Here is a 17,614-nt window from a genome sequence, read left to right as displayed (position 1 = left end):
TTAAATCATTACGATTAATGTACTGTGTGTCATTACACAATATTTGCTTTGATGCTGTAATTTGATTACTGTAGTTTTATTGCAATATGAAATACAGTATCTTACCACCAGCTGCCTGTAAGTTACTGTCAAATTCACAACAACCCCTTTACAGTGTAGGGTATTCCATCAATACTAATAAAATGGGGAAATAATTCAAAATGTCAAAACTGTGTTACCCACGTATAGTATACTATAGAGTCAGAGAGGGAGTGATTCTTACACATTGGATATGCATGCACAGACACACAACCAACAAACACAGACTTCACAAACATAAAGTAATTTCCTGTCAGTGACAGTTTCAGTTAGAATCACCATGGGGACAACATAGAGTATAGGATGTTTACACAGTAGATAACTGAGAGGTAATGTTCCTCCAAAGAGCATTATGAAACACATTTTGTGAGGTGATCATTCAAATATTCCCTTTAATTTATAGCCACACATAAATCGAACAGTTTTGGAGTTGGTGGGGAGAAGATCTCAATAATATGTGTTTGAGTGTATGCCCTATTATGTATGCCCTATGCTGTGGAATATTTGTGATTATAAACTGGATGGTTTGAGCCCTGAATGCTGATTGGCTGAAAGCTGTGGTATATAAGACCGTATACCATGGGTATGACAAAACCTTTATTAAAACATTTTTTTTTTTATGTTTGCAAATTTATAAAAAATAAGAAACGGAAATATAACATTTACATAAGTATTCAGACCCATTACTCAGTATTTTGTTGAAGCACTTTTGGCAGCGATTACAACATTGAGTCTTCTTTGGTATGACACTACAAGCTTGGTACACCTGTATTTGGGGAGTTTCTCCCATTCTTCTCTGCAGATCCTCTCAAGCTCTATCAGGTTGGATAGGGAGCGTTGCTGCACAGCTATTTTCATTTCTCTCCAGAGATGTTAAATCAGGTTCAAGTCAGGGCTCTGGCTGGGCCACTCAAAGACATTCAGAGACATGTCCCGAAGCCACTCCTGCGTTGTCTTGGCTGTGTTCTTAGGATCGTTGTCCTGTTGGAAGGTGACCCTTCGCCCCCAGTCTGAGATCCTGAGCGCTCTGGAACAGGCTTTCATCAAGGATCTCTCTGTACTTTGCTCCGTTCATCTTTCCCTCGATCCTGACTAGTCTTCCAGTCCCTGCCGCGGAAAAAATTCCCACAGCATGATGCTGCCATCACCATGCTTCACCGTAGGGATGGTGCCAAGTTTCCTCCAGACGTGACGCTTGGCATTCAGGCCAAAGAGTTCTGGAAGACTGAAACAGGTTTCCCTCAAGAATGTCCCTGTATTTAGCGCCATCCATCATTCCTTCAATTCTGACCAGTTTCCCAGTCCCTGCCGATGAAAAACATCCCCACAGCATGATGCTGCCACCACCATGCTTCACTGTGGGGATGGTGTTCTCCGGGTGATGAGAGGTGTTGGGTTTGCACCAGACATAGCGTTTTCCTTGATGGCCAAAAAGATAAATGTTAGTCTCATCTGACCAGAGTACCTTTCTTCCATATGTTTGGGGAGTCTCCCACATGGCTTTTGGCGAACACCAAACATGTTTGCTTATTTTTTTCTTTAAGCAATGGCTTTTTTCTGGCCACTCTTCTGAAAAGCCCAGCTCTGTGGAGTGTACGGCTTAAAGTGGTCCTATGGACAGAACTCCAATTTCCGCTGTGGAGCTTTGCAGCTCCTTCAGGGTTATCTTTGGTCTCTTTGTTGCCTCTCTGATTAATGCCTTCCTTGCCTGGTCCGTGAGTTTTGGTGGGCGGCCCTCACTTGGCAGGTTTGTTGTGGTGCCATATTCTTTACATGTTCAAACTTTCAGATATTTTTTTATAACCCAACCCTGATCTGTACTTCTCCACAATTTTGTCCCTGACCTGTTTGGAGAGCTCCTTGGTCTTCATGGTGCCGCTTGCTTGGTGGTGCCCCTTGCTTAGTGGTGTTGCAGACTCTGGGACCTTTAAGAACAGGTGTATATATACACTGTGATCATGTGACAGATCATGTGACACTTAGATTGCACACAGGTGGACTTTATTTAACTAATTATGTGACTTCTGAAGGTAATTGGTTGCACCAGATCTTATTTAGGGGCTTTATAGCAAAGGGGTGAATACATATGAACGCACCACTTTTCAGTTATTTATTTTTTATAATGTTTTGAAACAAGTAATTTTTTTCGTTTCACTTCACCAATTTGGACTATTTTGTGTATGTCCATTACATGAAATCCAAATAAAAAACCATTTAAATTACAGGTTGTAATGCAACAAAATAGGAAAATCGCCATGGGGGATGAGTACTTTTGCAAGGCACTGTAGATGGCTGAGGATTATTTATTTTTTAAATCCATTTTAGAATAAGGCTGTAATGTAACAAATTGTGGAAAAGGTCAAGGGGCCTGAATACTTTCCGAATGCACTGTATGGCCAATATACCACGGCTCAAGGCTGTGTCCAGGCACACTGCGTTGCGTCGTGCTTAAGAACAGCCCTTAGCCATGGTATATTAGCCATATACCACACCTCCTTGGGCCTTATTGCTTAAATATAAGAATATTACTTTTTTTACAGAAACTTTCAAATCATTTGGCTATCGCTTGTTAACATTTGATTTGATTGAATCTAGGCCTTAGAATAGTAGAATACACCATTTCTACATTTGGTTGTGCATCAGCAGTTTTCCTCTTGTTATGTCAGTCACTGACAGTCACTCAATTAGCCCATGTCTCCTCACATTTTTTAGATTGGTAAGTTAGTCTAACAAGATATCTAAACTTGTAGTAATCATGGCTGAATTACCAAACTGGCACGAAGGGGACATGTCAGGGGCCCCCTGACCAAAATGTGTAGAATTTCAGGAAATTAGCTGTAAAACTGCAAATATTTATTTTACCCATATGGCAAAAGGGTGCCCAAAGAGATCTTTAAGCAATGTTGTGAATAAGCCTGTACATCAGTTTTAATACAAATTATCCAGCTGGCAATTTTTCCATCTATCACACAGCTAATGCATTGTGTTCCTGTCCAAGAATCCAATTAATAAGCACTCGCTAAGGTATTAGTCAATGACTTCAGTTGAATTTGCTTTATTCAACTAACCATAATGCATATTTGTTATAAGCCTAGCATCTCCCTTCCCCTAAAGAGATAGTGATACGTACAGTAGGATGTGGTAAAATATCTTCATCATCTCTCTCTTCCTCACTCTTCAATCTCTTCATGTTATCCATGGTTGAAGGAAAAGGGAAAGTCTTCTCCTCAATAAGATTAGGTCATCTCAATGTAAGTCAGAGCTACCGACTTGTTCCTCCAGATAGGATTGGCCGGGATTTAAGAAAAGGTGATTCATTATATAATCAAATGGTGACTCAAATACTTTGCTGGGCCCAGTGTGTCTGCAGTCCTTCAGAACCACACATCTATGCTGATTCCCCTTGTGATAGTTCTGCCTGAAAGCTCTTATTGTTACAACAGAACAAACAAGAATGCTGAATGAATGCACCCAAATATTTTCAGCCAAAGGAGCAAAAAAGGCTACACTTAAATCTGCCAGGCACAATCATAATCCTTTAAGTCATAATCGTCCTATACTGTATAATTTACGGGGGCATGTATGTCAGTGCATAGTATTTATATGCCTACCCACAGGGGTGCTGTTTAGATTCTGGTTTTACGAGGTGCTCCCCACAGCATGCAGCAGCCCTTCTTCCTAAGTGAGCTGAATCATTAGCCCAGGAGGCTAGATCGCTGCTAGGACAGCGAGGGATTAGTGTGAGTGAGGTTTTCCCTTTACTACTGCGCATGCAGCTGCCCCCTGGTTTAGCTCTTCCATTTCATCCCACTAGGGGCTTAATTTAGCCAACAGAAGAGGGGACATTCCAATGTTGTAACCTAGGATATGACTCAAAATTATTCAATTAACGTGGTTGTGTAATTGAATTCTACAGGATGTGACAATTGAATATATATTTGGAAACAGCTTTAAGCCACTGATAGTGCCAATATGTCTTTCTCAACACATGCTAGAATCTCTACAGAGAAGGGATACATTCCACAAACTTGGCATTTCGATTGTATTATTTAAGTAGCTTATTGAATACAAATGTTAACTTTAGCGGGTACATACTGTACATAGAGATGGGGATTTCCATCAGTACTAATATCTACATATAAGTGGAATTTGTCCTGTTGATATCTCAAATAAAAAAGCATCATACAATTTGACACATACTCTGTTGCATATGGAGAGCTTGAACAAAGTTGCAAGTTTAACTCCCTCAGGCTTCACCCACCAGATCATCACAATGCTGAATAGTGTTGTTATGACATTCCAGTCTGATCCATTCCATTTGCTCTGGCCCACTTCCATTGCTGTCCCTGTCTGCTGAGAGCATGAGGAGCCTTTCAAAACAATGAAATAACACATCTAGATAGTACCAGCCAGTCTCAATCAGCTCCCTACCCCTTCCCCTTCGTCCTAACCCATTCAATGTTTTGCAAGAGGTTCTGGATAGGTATAGCAGTGTAGCGGTGGAGAATCCAAATACAGACAGAATTTTAACAGTAGCTATTTGATTATATTGCAGTTGTACTATGGCAAAGAAAATACTGCACAGCATCACACCTTCCTTACATTACATTTACAATGGCAGATGACGATGAGGGAGAACCATAAGGTTCCAAATTCCTTTGTGTGATTGGCACAAAAACTGCATACACGAGGTCCAATCTAGTGTTATGTCCCTCCACGTGCCACAGCTGTGATGAGGGCGGCCCCTTTGCCACTGCCATCTTCTGATAGGACAAACTCCACGTCACACTGTGGCGCCAGAGCCTTGACCGTGTCCTTGAGGATTCTGGAAAAGCTGCACAGTTCAAGAGGTACTGTGTTAGATGCGTTGTGCTTTAAAACTCATTAAAACTGTGCCAAAGTCTGAACTAGGGGTTAGTTTGACTCCTGGCTACATGTTGCCCCTAGAAGCAGAGGGTTGATTTCCTTGCTGTGTTGCCCTCTCATCTGACCAGAATTACTATCTCCCCTTCTCTCTATGAAAATAAAACGACATAAAAAAAACTCTGCAGTCTGTTCAAGTATAACTATAACCCTGTTAAATCTAAATCTCCCTTGCCCCTGGTGGCTACTCACTGTGGATGCAGCTTGTAGAGTGTTCCATCCACCCCCACGGTGATGTTCATTTGGTTCTGCCCACGGTTCTCTCGGATTTTGTCAACGATGGCGGCCATTCCGGCTCCACAAAGCTGAGCCGCCCTGCGAGACACTGTACCACACACCTCCTTGACGATGATACTGTCATCACATGTGCTGTCCAGACCCAGCTGCTGCAGGATGGACCTCACCTGCAGTAGCGCCAACCGGTCACTGGGGGGAGATATTGAGGAGTCACACACTTGATATTCTTGTACACCTGGGGTGTAATCACTACATTTTACATTTTAGTCCAGAGCGACTTACATTTAGTGCATTCATCTTAAGGTAGCTAGCTAGGAGAGACAACCACAAATCACAGTCATAGTAAGTAATTTTTTCCTCAAAGTAGCTATTAGCAAAGTTAGTGCAATTAAGAAAGACAAGTGCGAGAAACACAAGGGTAGGGGTGAGGGGTGCTGTGGAATTAATGAAGATATTTTGTGAATAGGTAGGTTTTTAAAACGTTTTCGGAAGATAGGCAGGGGCTCAGAAGCGAAGGAACCAAACAGAAGCAAACAGAACAAAACAGGGAGGGACCTACCTGACTTTGTCCAACAGAAACTCTAGTTTTTGTTGCAAAATGTTTCCAGTTTGGAGTAAACGGTTTCCGTTGCAAAACGTTTTGTTACGTTTCGGATGTTCAAATATTCATATTAGTAATAATATGTGGATTTATGTTCAATCTATCTACTATTACAGGCCTGAGTTGCTGTACTACATGATCATTTCTACGACTCTGTACCTCTCGATTTGGGACAGGAACTTGGTCTCGAAGATGCCCCTGGTCTTCAGAGGCTCTGTGATGTGGCCTCGGAACAGAAGACCTCTCCTGGTTAGGTCGATGAGAATCTGCCTCACTATCTCCCCCAAGTACATACCGCTGGTCATCTTCTCAAACCTAGGGCAACAGGATATGACATGAAATAGGCAACATGAAAAACAGCTTCAATTATTCAATATTTCACCGCATTGCTGTGCCAATAATCTAGACCTCTTATTCACCAAAATATGGTCAAGCATAATTTTTATCAAGTCTTTTTAAACGATTATGGGTTACAGAAAATACCCATAAGCATAATCAAGCATAATGTAGATCTCTTTAGCACGGTTGAATAACTAATTCACATTAGATTTAGACTGAACTAAATCTGGCAGCAGGGTGTCCTCTAGTGGTACAGGAAGTGGTCCGTCAGGTCTGGATGTGTCCTCTAGTGGTATAAGAAGTGGTCAGTCGGGTCTGGATGTGTCTTCTAGTGGTACAGGAAGTGATCAGTCAGGTCTGGATGTGTCCTGTAGTGGTACAGGAAGTGGTAAGTCAGGTCTGGATGTGTCTTCTAGTGGTACAGGAAGTGATCAGTCAGGTCTGGATGTGTCCTGTAGTGGTACATGAAGTGGTCAGTCAGATCTGGATGTGTCCTGTAGTGGTGCAGGAAGTGATCAGTCAGGTCTGGATGTTAACAACTTGCCTTTGTTTGCCGTTGTTCAATGACCCCTCATCTACTTCTCTGTCAAACCTGGTCCGGATGTCCTCTATGCAGTCATTCTCGCCAAAACCACCCCACTCTGTGTTCACACACATCTGTCCCTCGTCCCCCTCCACCATCTCAATGTTCCTCATCTCCTCCATGTAGCACACGTTACTCCCCGTCCCTAGGGGGCAGCATTTCACACTAAGATCATACATATCTCACTCTATAGTACAATATAAAACCACAAGGGCTGAGAATAGGCCCTACATACCAGCAATGAGTCCTATCTCACACTTGGGGTCTTCATATGCACACGTCATCATTGTGCCCACTGTGTCATTCACCACGGCAACAATGTCAAGATCAAATTCCTACAGGAAACAAAATATTACTTTTTACCTATATATACACACACTTTTCTAATGGGCAATAGTACATGTTTTCCAGACTACCTATTACAGAGAACAGTGGGTCTTGTTCCATTTCACTCACATTCCGTCTTTTGATAGCCTCTCGGAGCATTTCCACAACATCATTTCCTTCACAGTCTGTGGCTTTGAACCCTTTGGTCCAGCTAACCAAACTTCCCTGAGGAAGGAAGTATTACAATGGAGAGCGGTAACATACGTATTAATGTAATTACTTACACAGGGCATTGAAATAACTGCTATTCTTTGGCATTGAGGATGATTTCTTCATCACGACGATTGTACTTTTACCTTATCGATTCCTGTCTGTCTGCAGGGGAAAGAAAAGGTGAAACCTAGCGGGAGACGAGTATTCTTCATCCCCATGTAGTCCAGGAAATCTGAGATGCACTGGACAATGTGGTCGAACAGCTAGAAACAGAGAGTTTGTCAGGTTAAGGGGGTAGGGACCTGGTTAGCAGTCGGGGGGGTGGAGGGCTCACCTCCTCTCCTGTGCCCTGCATGATCTCCAGAGGGATGGAGTAGATCTTGTTGTACATGCGAACAGACTTGCGTATTCCACTCCGGATCTTCACCACCAGCACCCGGAAGTTAGTTCCTCCCAGGTCCAAAGCCAAGTACTTTCCTCGCTCTGCAATAATAAACTTTGTAATCACACAACTTTAAATGAAACAACTTGCACCTAATGATGTGATTTTAGATAGCAACATTTCATAAACTGTTTAGGTGACGGTACAGAATAAAGAATCAAGTGTAATAATGGATTTTAGCATGGTAATAATATGATAATGTTCCGCATTATGAACAACAAGGTAAACCTTTAGATCCAGTGCATAGCAATCTGTAGCCAGTTCTCTCACCTGTCCCATCAGGTGTCCTGTACACGAAGGAGGGCAGCATTTTAACAGAGGCCATGCTGTGGGAATCCTTCCTAAGGCCTCTCTCTAGCTCCACTCTCATCTTGTCCTTGACCTGCTGGAGGTTCTCTGGACTCAGGCTGAGGAGAGCAAGAGTGTCGCTGATCTCCCTCCTCTGGGCCGCCAGCCTCTGAGCCACCGCTGTTACCATGGCAGCCCCCTTACTGCTACCACTCTCAGACAGCACAAAGCGCACGTGGCACTCTGGCACCAGCTGGCGCACCACCTTGTGGAGCCTCTTGGGGTACCTGGGAGAGGAGAGGAGAGGAGAGGAGAGGAGAGGAGAGGAGAGGAGAGGAGAGGAGAGGAGAGGAGAGGAGGAGAGGAGAGGAGAGAGGAGAGGAGAGAGAGGAGAGGGAGAGGAGAGGAGAGGAGAGGAGAGGAGAGGAGAGGAGAGGAGAGGAGAGTTTATTGTCAGTGTTCACAGGCAAAGAGGAAAACTCTGAGCAGAAATCTTCCGTGACTTATGGCTACATACTGTGGATGTGTTCTGTAGACAGTCCCGTCAACCCCAACAGTGATCCGCAGGCTCTTCAGCTTCCTGTTCTCGCGGATGCGGGTGAGGATGGCAGCCAGCGCGGCGGCGCAGAGGTTAGCCGACCTGAAGGACACGATGGTGGAGACGTGTTGGACGGCAAGGCAATCGTCTGCTGAGGGGGACAGGCCAAGCTCCGTGAGGATTTCCCTGGTGTTCTTCAGCCCGTCTTTGTACCTGGAAGTATAGTTCTGACATAGTTATCACAGTGTGAAATACATTTCCCTGATAAATGTCTGTGAAAATTTGTACAAATAAATGAAATACTATATATTTACAGTGTGAGCATTAAGACTCATGGAAAATGCTCTTACTGTTCAATTAAAGTGATGTGTTTGGTCTGAAATGTCCCTTTGGTGCGTAGAGCATCGGAAACTCTGCCATCAAACAGTAGTCCCTTCTTGGCCATCTTTAACAGAATGAGTCTCACCAACTCCCCCATGTACATCCCACTCACCATCTTCTCAAACCTGCCAGAGCAACACACTAGTGTTAACAGTCTTTATTTACATTCCTACTAGTGTAAGGCCCCAATTCACTCAATTGTAAATAAAGGGAAACCATATCGTGGGTTTACTCAGAATGTTTACAATGTTATCTAATAATGAATATATTTCCAATATGGTTGGTTATGGATTTTGGTGCTTACAGTTGCTTCCCTGGGTTGGTGGAGGCAGCATCAATCTCTCGGTCAAAGTGTGTAATGAAGTCATTGAGTGCCCCATCGTCCCCAAAGGCTCCCCACTCTGTGTTGATGCACATCCGGCCCTCGTCTCCCTCCACCAGGTCAATGTGCCTCAGCTCCTCCATGTAACAAGCATTAGTACCTGTGCCTGAGATGACATAGCAATGGTGAGAAATACTAGTTGTAGGGTAGCTACAGGGAAAGGCTGATAATACAAACATTCTGAATGAAGCGTGCAAATTAATATCAGGCTGACCTATGATGACCCCCACTTCACAACGCTGGTCGTCATAGCCACAGGTCATCATGGTTCCCACTGTGTCATTAACAAGGGCTAGGACATCCACATCGATTCCCTGTAAACAGTGTTGGCTGGTGTTTTAATTGACAAATTCCTTTTATACTGTAGTACATACAGAAATGCAAGAAAAATTGTAACTGAGTGACAATAAGTAGTGAATAAGATCTCCCTTAATACCCCGACTCTGTCAATGGCCTGTCTCAAGGATTGCACCACATTGGTCCCCAGGACTCCTCTGGCCTTGTAGTTCTTTGACCATGACAACAGCACTCCCTAAAACAGGGTTTGATTGTTGAAAGAAAGCAAGGATTACACTCTGAATAGTGTCAACAATTTTATCAATGCAGTTCACACCTACTGTTACATCATATGTAAGTGGCTTTGCAGGTAGCTGGTTTAATTGATAATCAATTGGAGCCCGTCTGATATTTTTGGAGTGATAATACTCACATTAAGATAAGATTCTAGAGTAAATCTAATCAATAACCTAGGCTGTATTGTTAAATACCTCATCTATTTTGGACTGTCCACAAGGGAAAGAGAAGGTGAAGCCCAAAGGTTCTCTCTTCTGGTTGATGTGCTTTTTTTGCATGAAGTCTTTCAGAGACTCTGCAACATGGTCAAACATCTGTAAAATAGACAAGGTTGGGCAGATTACAGATTAATTACAGATTGCATGACAATGAAAGTAATTAGTAATGTAATCTGATTACTCAAAATGAGTAAAGTACTCTGATTCCTTTTGGATTACTTCCTAGGTTTGCCATGCAGTATCGGCCTCCTTCCTTTATGCTGCAGACCTATTAGTTCTCTCTCAAACTCTGCCCACAGAACTGCCCAGCATCCTTGGGAAAGTGCTAGCTCAGATGCCTGCTGCATCTTCTTGATGAAATGACATCACTGCTAAAAGGTCAGCTTCACTGTCAACTCCATAATCATTATTTAATTGTACATTTATATGTGTAGATCTGAGTGCAAAGACAGGCAGGTAGATTTTAGTGTACTTGTTTCCACTGAAACTAGAGATTTAGCTAAGAAAACAGCTGATTTGTCATGTGCGTCATCAAAGTACTTGGGAAATGAACAGAATGGAGCTGTGTTGACTAACCAAAAATGTCCTGACACAAAGATCCTAATGAAATGTGTGATGATTCAGTTCTCAGTAAGTGGGGGTCTGACTTTTCTGGTTAAAAAGTATCTGTTGAAAGCAAACCAAGGAGAGCAAATTTGGCAAGATTTCAAATAGATTAGAACAGAAGGGAAAAGCTTCCATTCTCAGTGAAAGGTGACTTCCGAGCTGTGTGGCTCAGCTTTCAACTACGTTTAAAAATCTGCCATCCCTTACTGAAAAACAACAAGATTTCATATGTGAAATGTCCACGTTTTGCACATGTAAAATTATGGATTTTCACGTGACCACATAACCTTTCACATGTTTAAATCAGGTGAAACCATGTGGTTAGGAACACTTCACATGTGATGATATTTCACATGAAGTCTCACGTGGATATATTTCAGGAGATTTCACAGGTGATGCCCTACAAACAAAAAGGAATCGTTAGGATGTCCCCAGAACGTCATGCAGTCTCAGTCTTTTTAACTTACATATTTGACACACTTTGACATACATGATTAAGTGTATGTTAATGTATAAAGTAATTATTTTTCAGCATGTCCTCAGGACCTCACCTGGGATTTGAATTCAGAACCTCTTAGTTCACATCATTACGATCTTCCTGCTACACCACCATGGCTGTGTCAATACTCAAGAAAAACTATTATATTTACCATAGTGATTCAGGAGTAACATTATAACAGAATAATATGCCCCACCAACATGAGACAACTATACAGCAAACCCTAAAATTGCTAAAATAAGTAAATTAAATGAATGATGAGAGAATAGTCAGATTAACTGATAAATAAAATAGCAGTGCAGATGGCACTTTTTGCTAAGTGCAGAGATGTATTATAGGTAATGAATCTGTAGAATGCTACAGACTTTGTGGAGCAGTAGAAAGATCAGCAAACCCTAATCCAGAGGATGTGATTTCAAATCGCAGGTGGGGTCATATTGAAAAGTCAGCACTAAGTGATCATGTCAAATGTAATCATATTGATTAAAGTTGTTTACGCTATTTTAGCTGAACAGTGTACCCCTTACTTTTAAAAAAGTTACAGTATGTTATCATCCATTCCAGGGAAACTTTGGTTTAACAGTACATTACCGTAAAGAAGTGCTTTACTGTAAAGAAGTGCTTTCTTTACAGTAATGTACTTTTAAACCAAAGTTTATTTGGAATTTACGGTAACATACTGTACTTTTTTTTACAGTAACTTACAGGTAACTGGCTGTCAGTATGTCACCATAAAAACAAGTTACGTGTTTTTACAGTGCAGGTTTGAATGATTCCTGTTTTTAATCAGAGTATGTCTGTCTACGTAATAACATCCGTTGTCATTCTACTCACCTCAGTCCCTCTACCGTTCAGGAGTTCCACTGGGATAGGGTACGTCTCACTCTCCATCTCCACCCTTCTCTTCCCATTCTCAGACACCTTCACCTGGAGCACTTTAAACTTGGAGCCACCCAGATCTAACGCCAGGAACTCTCCCTTCTCTGTGGAGACAACACAATTTTAACTTTGACTGACCTCTTGTTCATAAAACAGCACTACACCGCCTGTCACATATAATAACTGAATGTATTAAGATCAAAATAGCAAATAAAAATACATGATTAGTATGTTGTTACATACAATAAATGACCAAAAGTATGTGGACACCTCATCTCACTCCAAAATCATGGGCATTAATATGGAGTTGGTCCCCCCTTTGCTGCTATAACAGCCTCCACTCTTCTGGAAAGCCTTTCCACTAGATGTTGGAACATTTCTGCGGGGACTTGTTTCCATTCAGCCACAAGAGTATTAGTGAGGTCGGGCACTGATGTTGGACGATTAGGTCGGGCTCGCCGTCTGCGTTCTAATTCATCCCAAAGGTGTTTGATGGGGTTCAGGTCAGGGCTCTGTGCAGGCCAGTCAAGTTCTTCCACACCGATCTCGACAAACCATTTCTGTATGGACTTCACTTTGTGCACGGGGGCATTGTCATGCTGAAACAGGAGAGGGCCTTCCCCAAACTGTTTCCACAAAGTAGGAAGCACAGAATCATCAAGAATGTCATTGTATGCTGTAGCGTTAAAATGTCCTTTCACTGGAACGAAGGGGTCTAGCCCGAACCATGAAAAACAATACCCAGACCATTATTCCTCCTCCACCAAACTTTACAGTTGGCACTATGCATTCGGGGAGGTAGCGTTCTCCGGGCATCCGCCAAACCCAGATTCATCCGTCGGACGGCCAGATGGTGAAGCGTGATTCATCACTCCAGAGAACACATTTCCACTGCTTCAGAGTCCAATGGCGGTGAGCTTTACACCACTCCAGCCGACGCTTGGCATTGCGCATGGTGATCTTAGGCTTGTGTGCGGCTGCTCGGCCATGGAAACCCATTTCATGAAGCTCCCGACGAACAGTTATTGTGCTGACGTTGCTTCCAGAGGCCGTTTGGAACTTGGTAGTGAGTGTTGCAACCGAGGACAGATGATTTTTACGTGCTACGTGCTTCAGCACTCGGCGGTCCCGTTCTGTGAGCTTGTGTGGCCTGCCACTTCGCGGCTGAGCTGTTGTTGCTCCTAGACGTTTCCACTTCACAATAACAACACTTACAGTTGACCGGGGCAGCTCTAGCAGGGCAGAAATTTGACAAACTGACTTGTTGGATAGGTGGCATCCTATGACGGTACCACGTTGAAAGTCACTGAGCTCTTCAGTAAGGCCATTTTACTGCCAATGTTTGTTTACGGAGATTGCATGGCTGTGTGTTTGATTTGATACAGCTGTCAACAACGGGTGTGGCTGAAATAGCTGAATCCACTAATTTGAAGGGGTTTCCACATACTTTTCTATACAGTGCATTCGGAATGTATTCAGACCCCTTGACTTTTTCCACATTTTGTTATGTTACAGCCTTATTCTAAAATTGATTAAATAAATAAAAATCCTCATCAATCTACACACAATACCCCATAATGGCAAAGCGAAAACAAGTTGTTGTTTTTTCAAATGTATAAAACATAAAAAACAGAAATACCTTATTTACATAAGTATTCAGACCCTTTGCGAAGAGACTCGGAATAGAACTCAGGTGCATCCTGTTTCCATTGATCATCCTTGAGATATTTCTACAACATGATTGGAGTCCACCTGTGGTAAATTCAATTGATTGGACATGATTTGGAAAGGCACACACCTGTCTATCTAAGGTCCCACAGTTGACAGTGCATGTCAGAGCAAAAACCAAGCCATGAGGTCGAAAGAATTGTCCGTAGAGCTCCGAGACAGGATTGTGTTGAGGCTAAACTGAGCAATCGGGGGAGAAGGGCCTTGGTCAGGGAGGTGACCAAGAACCCGATGGTCACTCTGACAGAGCTCCAGAGTTCTTCTGTGGAGATGGGAGAATCTTCCAGAAGGACAACCATCTCTGCAGCACTCCACCAATCAGGCCTTTATGGTAGAGTGGCCAGACGGAAGCTACTCCTCAGTAAAAGGCACATGACAACCCGCTTGGAGTTTGCCGACAGGCATCTAAAAGACTCTCAGATCATGAGAAACAAGATTCTCTGGTCTGATGAAACCAAGATTGAACTCTTTGGCCTGAATGCCAAGCGTCACGTCTGGAGGAAACCTGGCACCATCCCTACGGTGAAGAATGGTGGTGGCAGCATCACGCTGTGGGGATGTTTTTCAGCGGCAGGGACTGGGAGACTAGTCAGGATCGAAGGAAAGATGAACGGAGCACAGTACAGAGAGATCCTTGATGAAAGCCTGCTCCAGAGCACTCAGGACCTCAAACTGGGACAAGAAGAATTTGAGAAACTCCCCAAATACAGGTGTGCCAAGCTTGTATCGTCATACCCAAGAAGACTCTAGGCTGTAATCGCTGCCAAAGGTGCTTCAACAAAGTACTGAGTAAAGGGTCTGAATACTTATGTAAATGTGACATTTCCGTTTTAAAGTTTTAATACATTTGCAAACATTTCTAAAAACCTATTTTTGCTTTGCCATTATGGGGTATTGTGTGTAGATTGATGAGGGGAAAAAACAATTTAATCAATTTTAGAATAAGGCTGTAACGTAACAAAATGTGGAAGAAGTCAAGGGGTCTGAATACTTTCCAAATACATTGGATACAGTGTATGTCAGACAGACAAAAGCAGTAGTTTCATTAAGTAATATGTCATAAGTGACATGTCAGCACCTGATCCATCAGGGGTTGAGAGGACATGCGTGGGCAGCATCTTGACCGTGGCTGTAGCGTTGCTTTCACTAGACAGTCCTTTTTCCATCCCCGCACGAAAGCGAGCTGAAATGTCCACTAACTGGTCATCGGAGAGACGCATGGCATACAGGAACCTGTCCACCTGGAGGGGGGGTCTAGTTAATAGCCTTGCAAGTGCGAATGATTCAGAATAATATGAAAGTACAATGTTGTCTTCTAGTTTCCTGTATCCACACCTCAAACAAAACCAAACAAACAGTTGAATACAGAGCATGAGAAGAAAGAGCTTCAAAAAGAGGCTAAAACACATGGGATTTAACTGTTGCAGTGGGCAAGGAATTTAATACAGTATTTTGGTTGAAAATTATCATGCCAAAGTCATCAATTATGGGGATAGTTTTTATCCTGAATACGGATTCAACCCCTGATGACAACCACACAGCTGACTACTTGAAATTAAAACATAGTTAACGTACATACAGCGCATTAGGAAAGTATTCAGACCCCTTCACTTTTTCCACATTTTGTTACGTTACAGCCTTATTCTAAAATTGATTAAATTATTTCCCCCCCCTCATCAATCTACAAACAATACTCCATAAAGACAAAGCAAAAACAGGTTTTTATAAATTTTTACAAATGTATAAAATAAAATAAACTGAAATATGACATTTATATAAGTATTCAGACCCTTTACTCAGTACTTTGTTGAAGAACCTTTGGCAGCGATTACAGCCTTGAGTCTTCTTTGGTATGACACTACAAGCTTGGCACACCTGTATTTGGGGCAAATCCTCTCAAGCTCTGTCAGGTTCGATGGGGAGCGTCGCTGCACAGATATTTTCAGGTCTCTCCAGAGATGTTCGATCAGGTTAAAGTCCGGGCTCTGGCTGGGCCACTCAAGGACATTCAGAGACTTTTCCCAAAGCCACTCCTGCGTTGTCTTGGTTGTGTGCTTAGGGTCATTGTCCTGTTGGAAGGTGAACCTTCGCCCCAGTCTGAGGTCCTGAGCGCTTTGGAGCAGGTTTTCATCAAGGATCTCTCTGTACTTTGCTCCGCTCATCTCTCCCTCGATCCTGACTAGTCTCCCAGTCCCTGCCGCTGAAAAACATCCCCACAACATGATGCTGCCACCACCATGGTTCACCGTAGGGATGGTATTGGCCAGGTGATGAGCGGTGCCTGGTTTCCTCCAGATCTGTGCCTAGACACAATCCTGTCTCAGACCTCTACGGACAATTCCTTCAACCTCATGGCTTGGTTTTTGCTCTGACATGCACTGTCAACTGTGGAATCTTATATAGACAGGTGTGTGCCTTTCCAAATCATGTTCAATCAATTGAATTTACCACAGGTGGACTCCAACCATGTTGTAGAAATATCACAAGGATGATCAATGGAAACAGGATGCACCTGAGCTCAATTTCGAGTCTCATAGCAAAGGGCCTGAATACTTATGTAAATAAGGCATTTCCGTTTTATATTTTTTATACATTTGCAAAAACTTCTAAAAACCTGTTTTTGCTTTGTCATTATGGGGTATTGTGTATAGATTGATGACACATTTTTTATATTTTTTAACCAATTTTAGAATAAGGCTGTAATGTAACAAAATGTGGATAAACTGAAGGGGTCTGAAAACTTTACGAATGCACTGTATATCAGTAAAGATGTCAAATCCCTTTCCAATGAACATGGTTTCAGAGGACAAGGTCCCCCTTTGTCTCGCAATCCCTACTATCTCTCCATGGAAATGAGTAATGCAACAAGAGGGTTAATCATTCCTCAAGCAACATTGTGAAATAAATATAGCCCCATTAAGCCACCACACCAGCCAGGATTTCATACCTGAATGAGGGGCCTCCTCATCAACAGGCTTAAAGGCATTTCACGTTCAGGCATAAATGAAATAAATTGACAGTGATCCTGTAGACTGCAGTAAATACTGCTATGACCTATTTGGAAACTCCAGCAAATATCATTTAATTTCCACAAACTAATATTTTAGCCAAATGTTTCTCTCTCTAGAAACTGTAAACCATCCTTGCGCTGTATTTCACAAACAAGTTGTTGGGGAAAACAACTAACCTTGTTTACTTTGCTTCCAACTTACATAAATCAAATCACCCATACAAATTAACAAAAAAAGTAATCCTGCCCATACATTACACACAACTGACATGATTACAGTATAACCTAAATCTGTATTTCTACAGTAACTAGGCTTCTTACACTATGTATACATAACCAAAACAAACAAGATTCTGATCAAATACAACACTACACAGATCAGAAATGTCTCACCTTCTTGATTTGGTCCTCCTGCAGCTTGGAGAAATAGAAAGAGAGCAAGTGCACTGCAAACATCTTCACTTCTGTTTCCTTTAAGTTCTATCCTGCAACTACAAATGTCTCTGCTCAAAGCAATACAACCTGAATCAGAACAATTTAATAGATAAACAGTTTTCCTCTCTTGAAGTTGTCCAGTTTCAGTCCTTGAGCTTGTTGCTCTCTGTCCCCTCAGCTCCAACGTGAGTGTGGCATGAGTTTTTTTTGTCCTCCCTCAGTGGGTTGTTTTCCACCTCTCCCTGACTTTGCGAGTTAAGCCATAACCAGCCCTTCCATTGGCTCAATAATTAATAGTCTAGCCCCTCGCTCTCTCTCTTACTGGTCTACTTCT

At 42.5% G+C, this 17,614-nt stretch overlaps 1 protein-coding gene across 1 annotated transcript; it reads right to left on the bottom strand.

Annotated features, from left to right (window-relative positions):
- Positions 1-3,117: 3,117 nt before the first annotated feature.
- hkdc1 (hexokinase domain containing 1) lies at positions 3,118-17,400 on the bottom strand. Its single transcript, XM_041888395.2, has 18 exons — positions 17,239-17,400; positions 14,914-15,076; positions 12,063-12,211; positions 10,100-10,219; positions 9,769-9,864; positions 9,547-9,646; positions 9,255-9,438; positions 8,920-9,075; positions 8,549-8,782; positions 8,014-8,318; positions 7,636-7,784; positions 7,445-7,564; positions 7,218-7,313; positions 6,997-7,096; positions 6,723-6,906; positions 5,999-6,154; positions 5,194-5,427; positions 3,118-4,912 (listed from the first exon to the last, which is right to left on the bottom strand). The coding sequence occupies exons 1-18, from the start codon at positions 17,299-17,301 to the stop codon at positions 4,783-4,785; spliced, it is 2,739 nt and encodes a 912-aa protein (XP_041744329.2). The 5' UTR covers positions 17,302-17,400; the 3' UTR covers positions 3,118-4,782.
- Between the last annotated feature and the right edge of the window lie 214 nt (positions 17,401-17,614).

Source organism: Coregonus clupeaformis, chromosome 1, assembly GCF_020615455.1.
Source record: "Coregonus clupeaformis isolate EN_2021a chromosome 1, ASM2061545v1, whole genome shotgun sequence".
NCBI lineage: Eukaryota > Metazoa > Chordata > Actinopteri > Salmoniformes > Salmonidae > Coregonus > Coregonus clupeaformis.
This window is presented reverse-complemented; position numbering and strand designations above follow the sequence as displayed.

Bases quoted from the DNA above. Each gene is read 5' to 3' on its own strand.
- hkdc1 (XM_041888395.2), bottom strand. From the start codon at position 17,301: ATGTTTGCAGTGCACTTGCTCTCTTTCTATTTCTCCAAGCTGCAGGAG. The intron at 12,212-14,913 runs GTGCTGACATGT...TTGTCTCCACAG, and splicing joins CTCAACCCCTGATGGATCAG to AGAAGGGAGAGTTCCTGGCG. The intron at 9,647-9,768 runs GTATTAAGGGAG...CACTGTTTACAG, and splicing joins AGGCCATTGACAGAGTCGGG to GGAATCGATGTGGATGTCCT.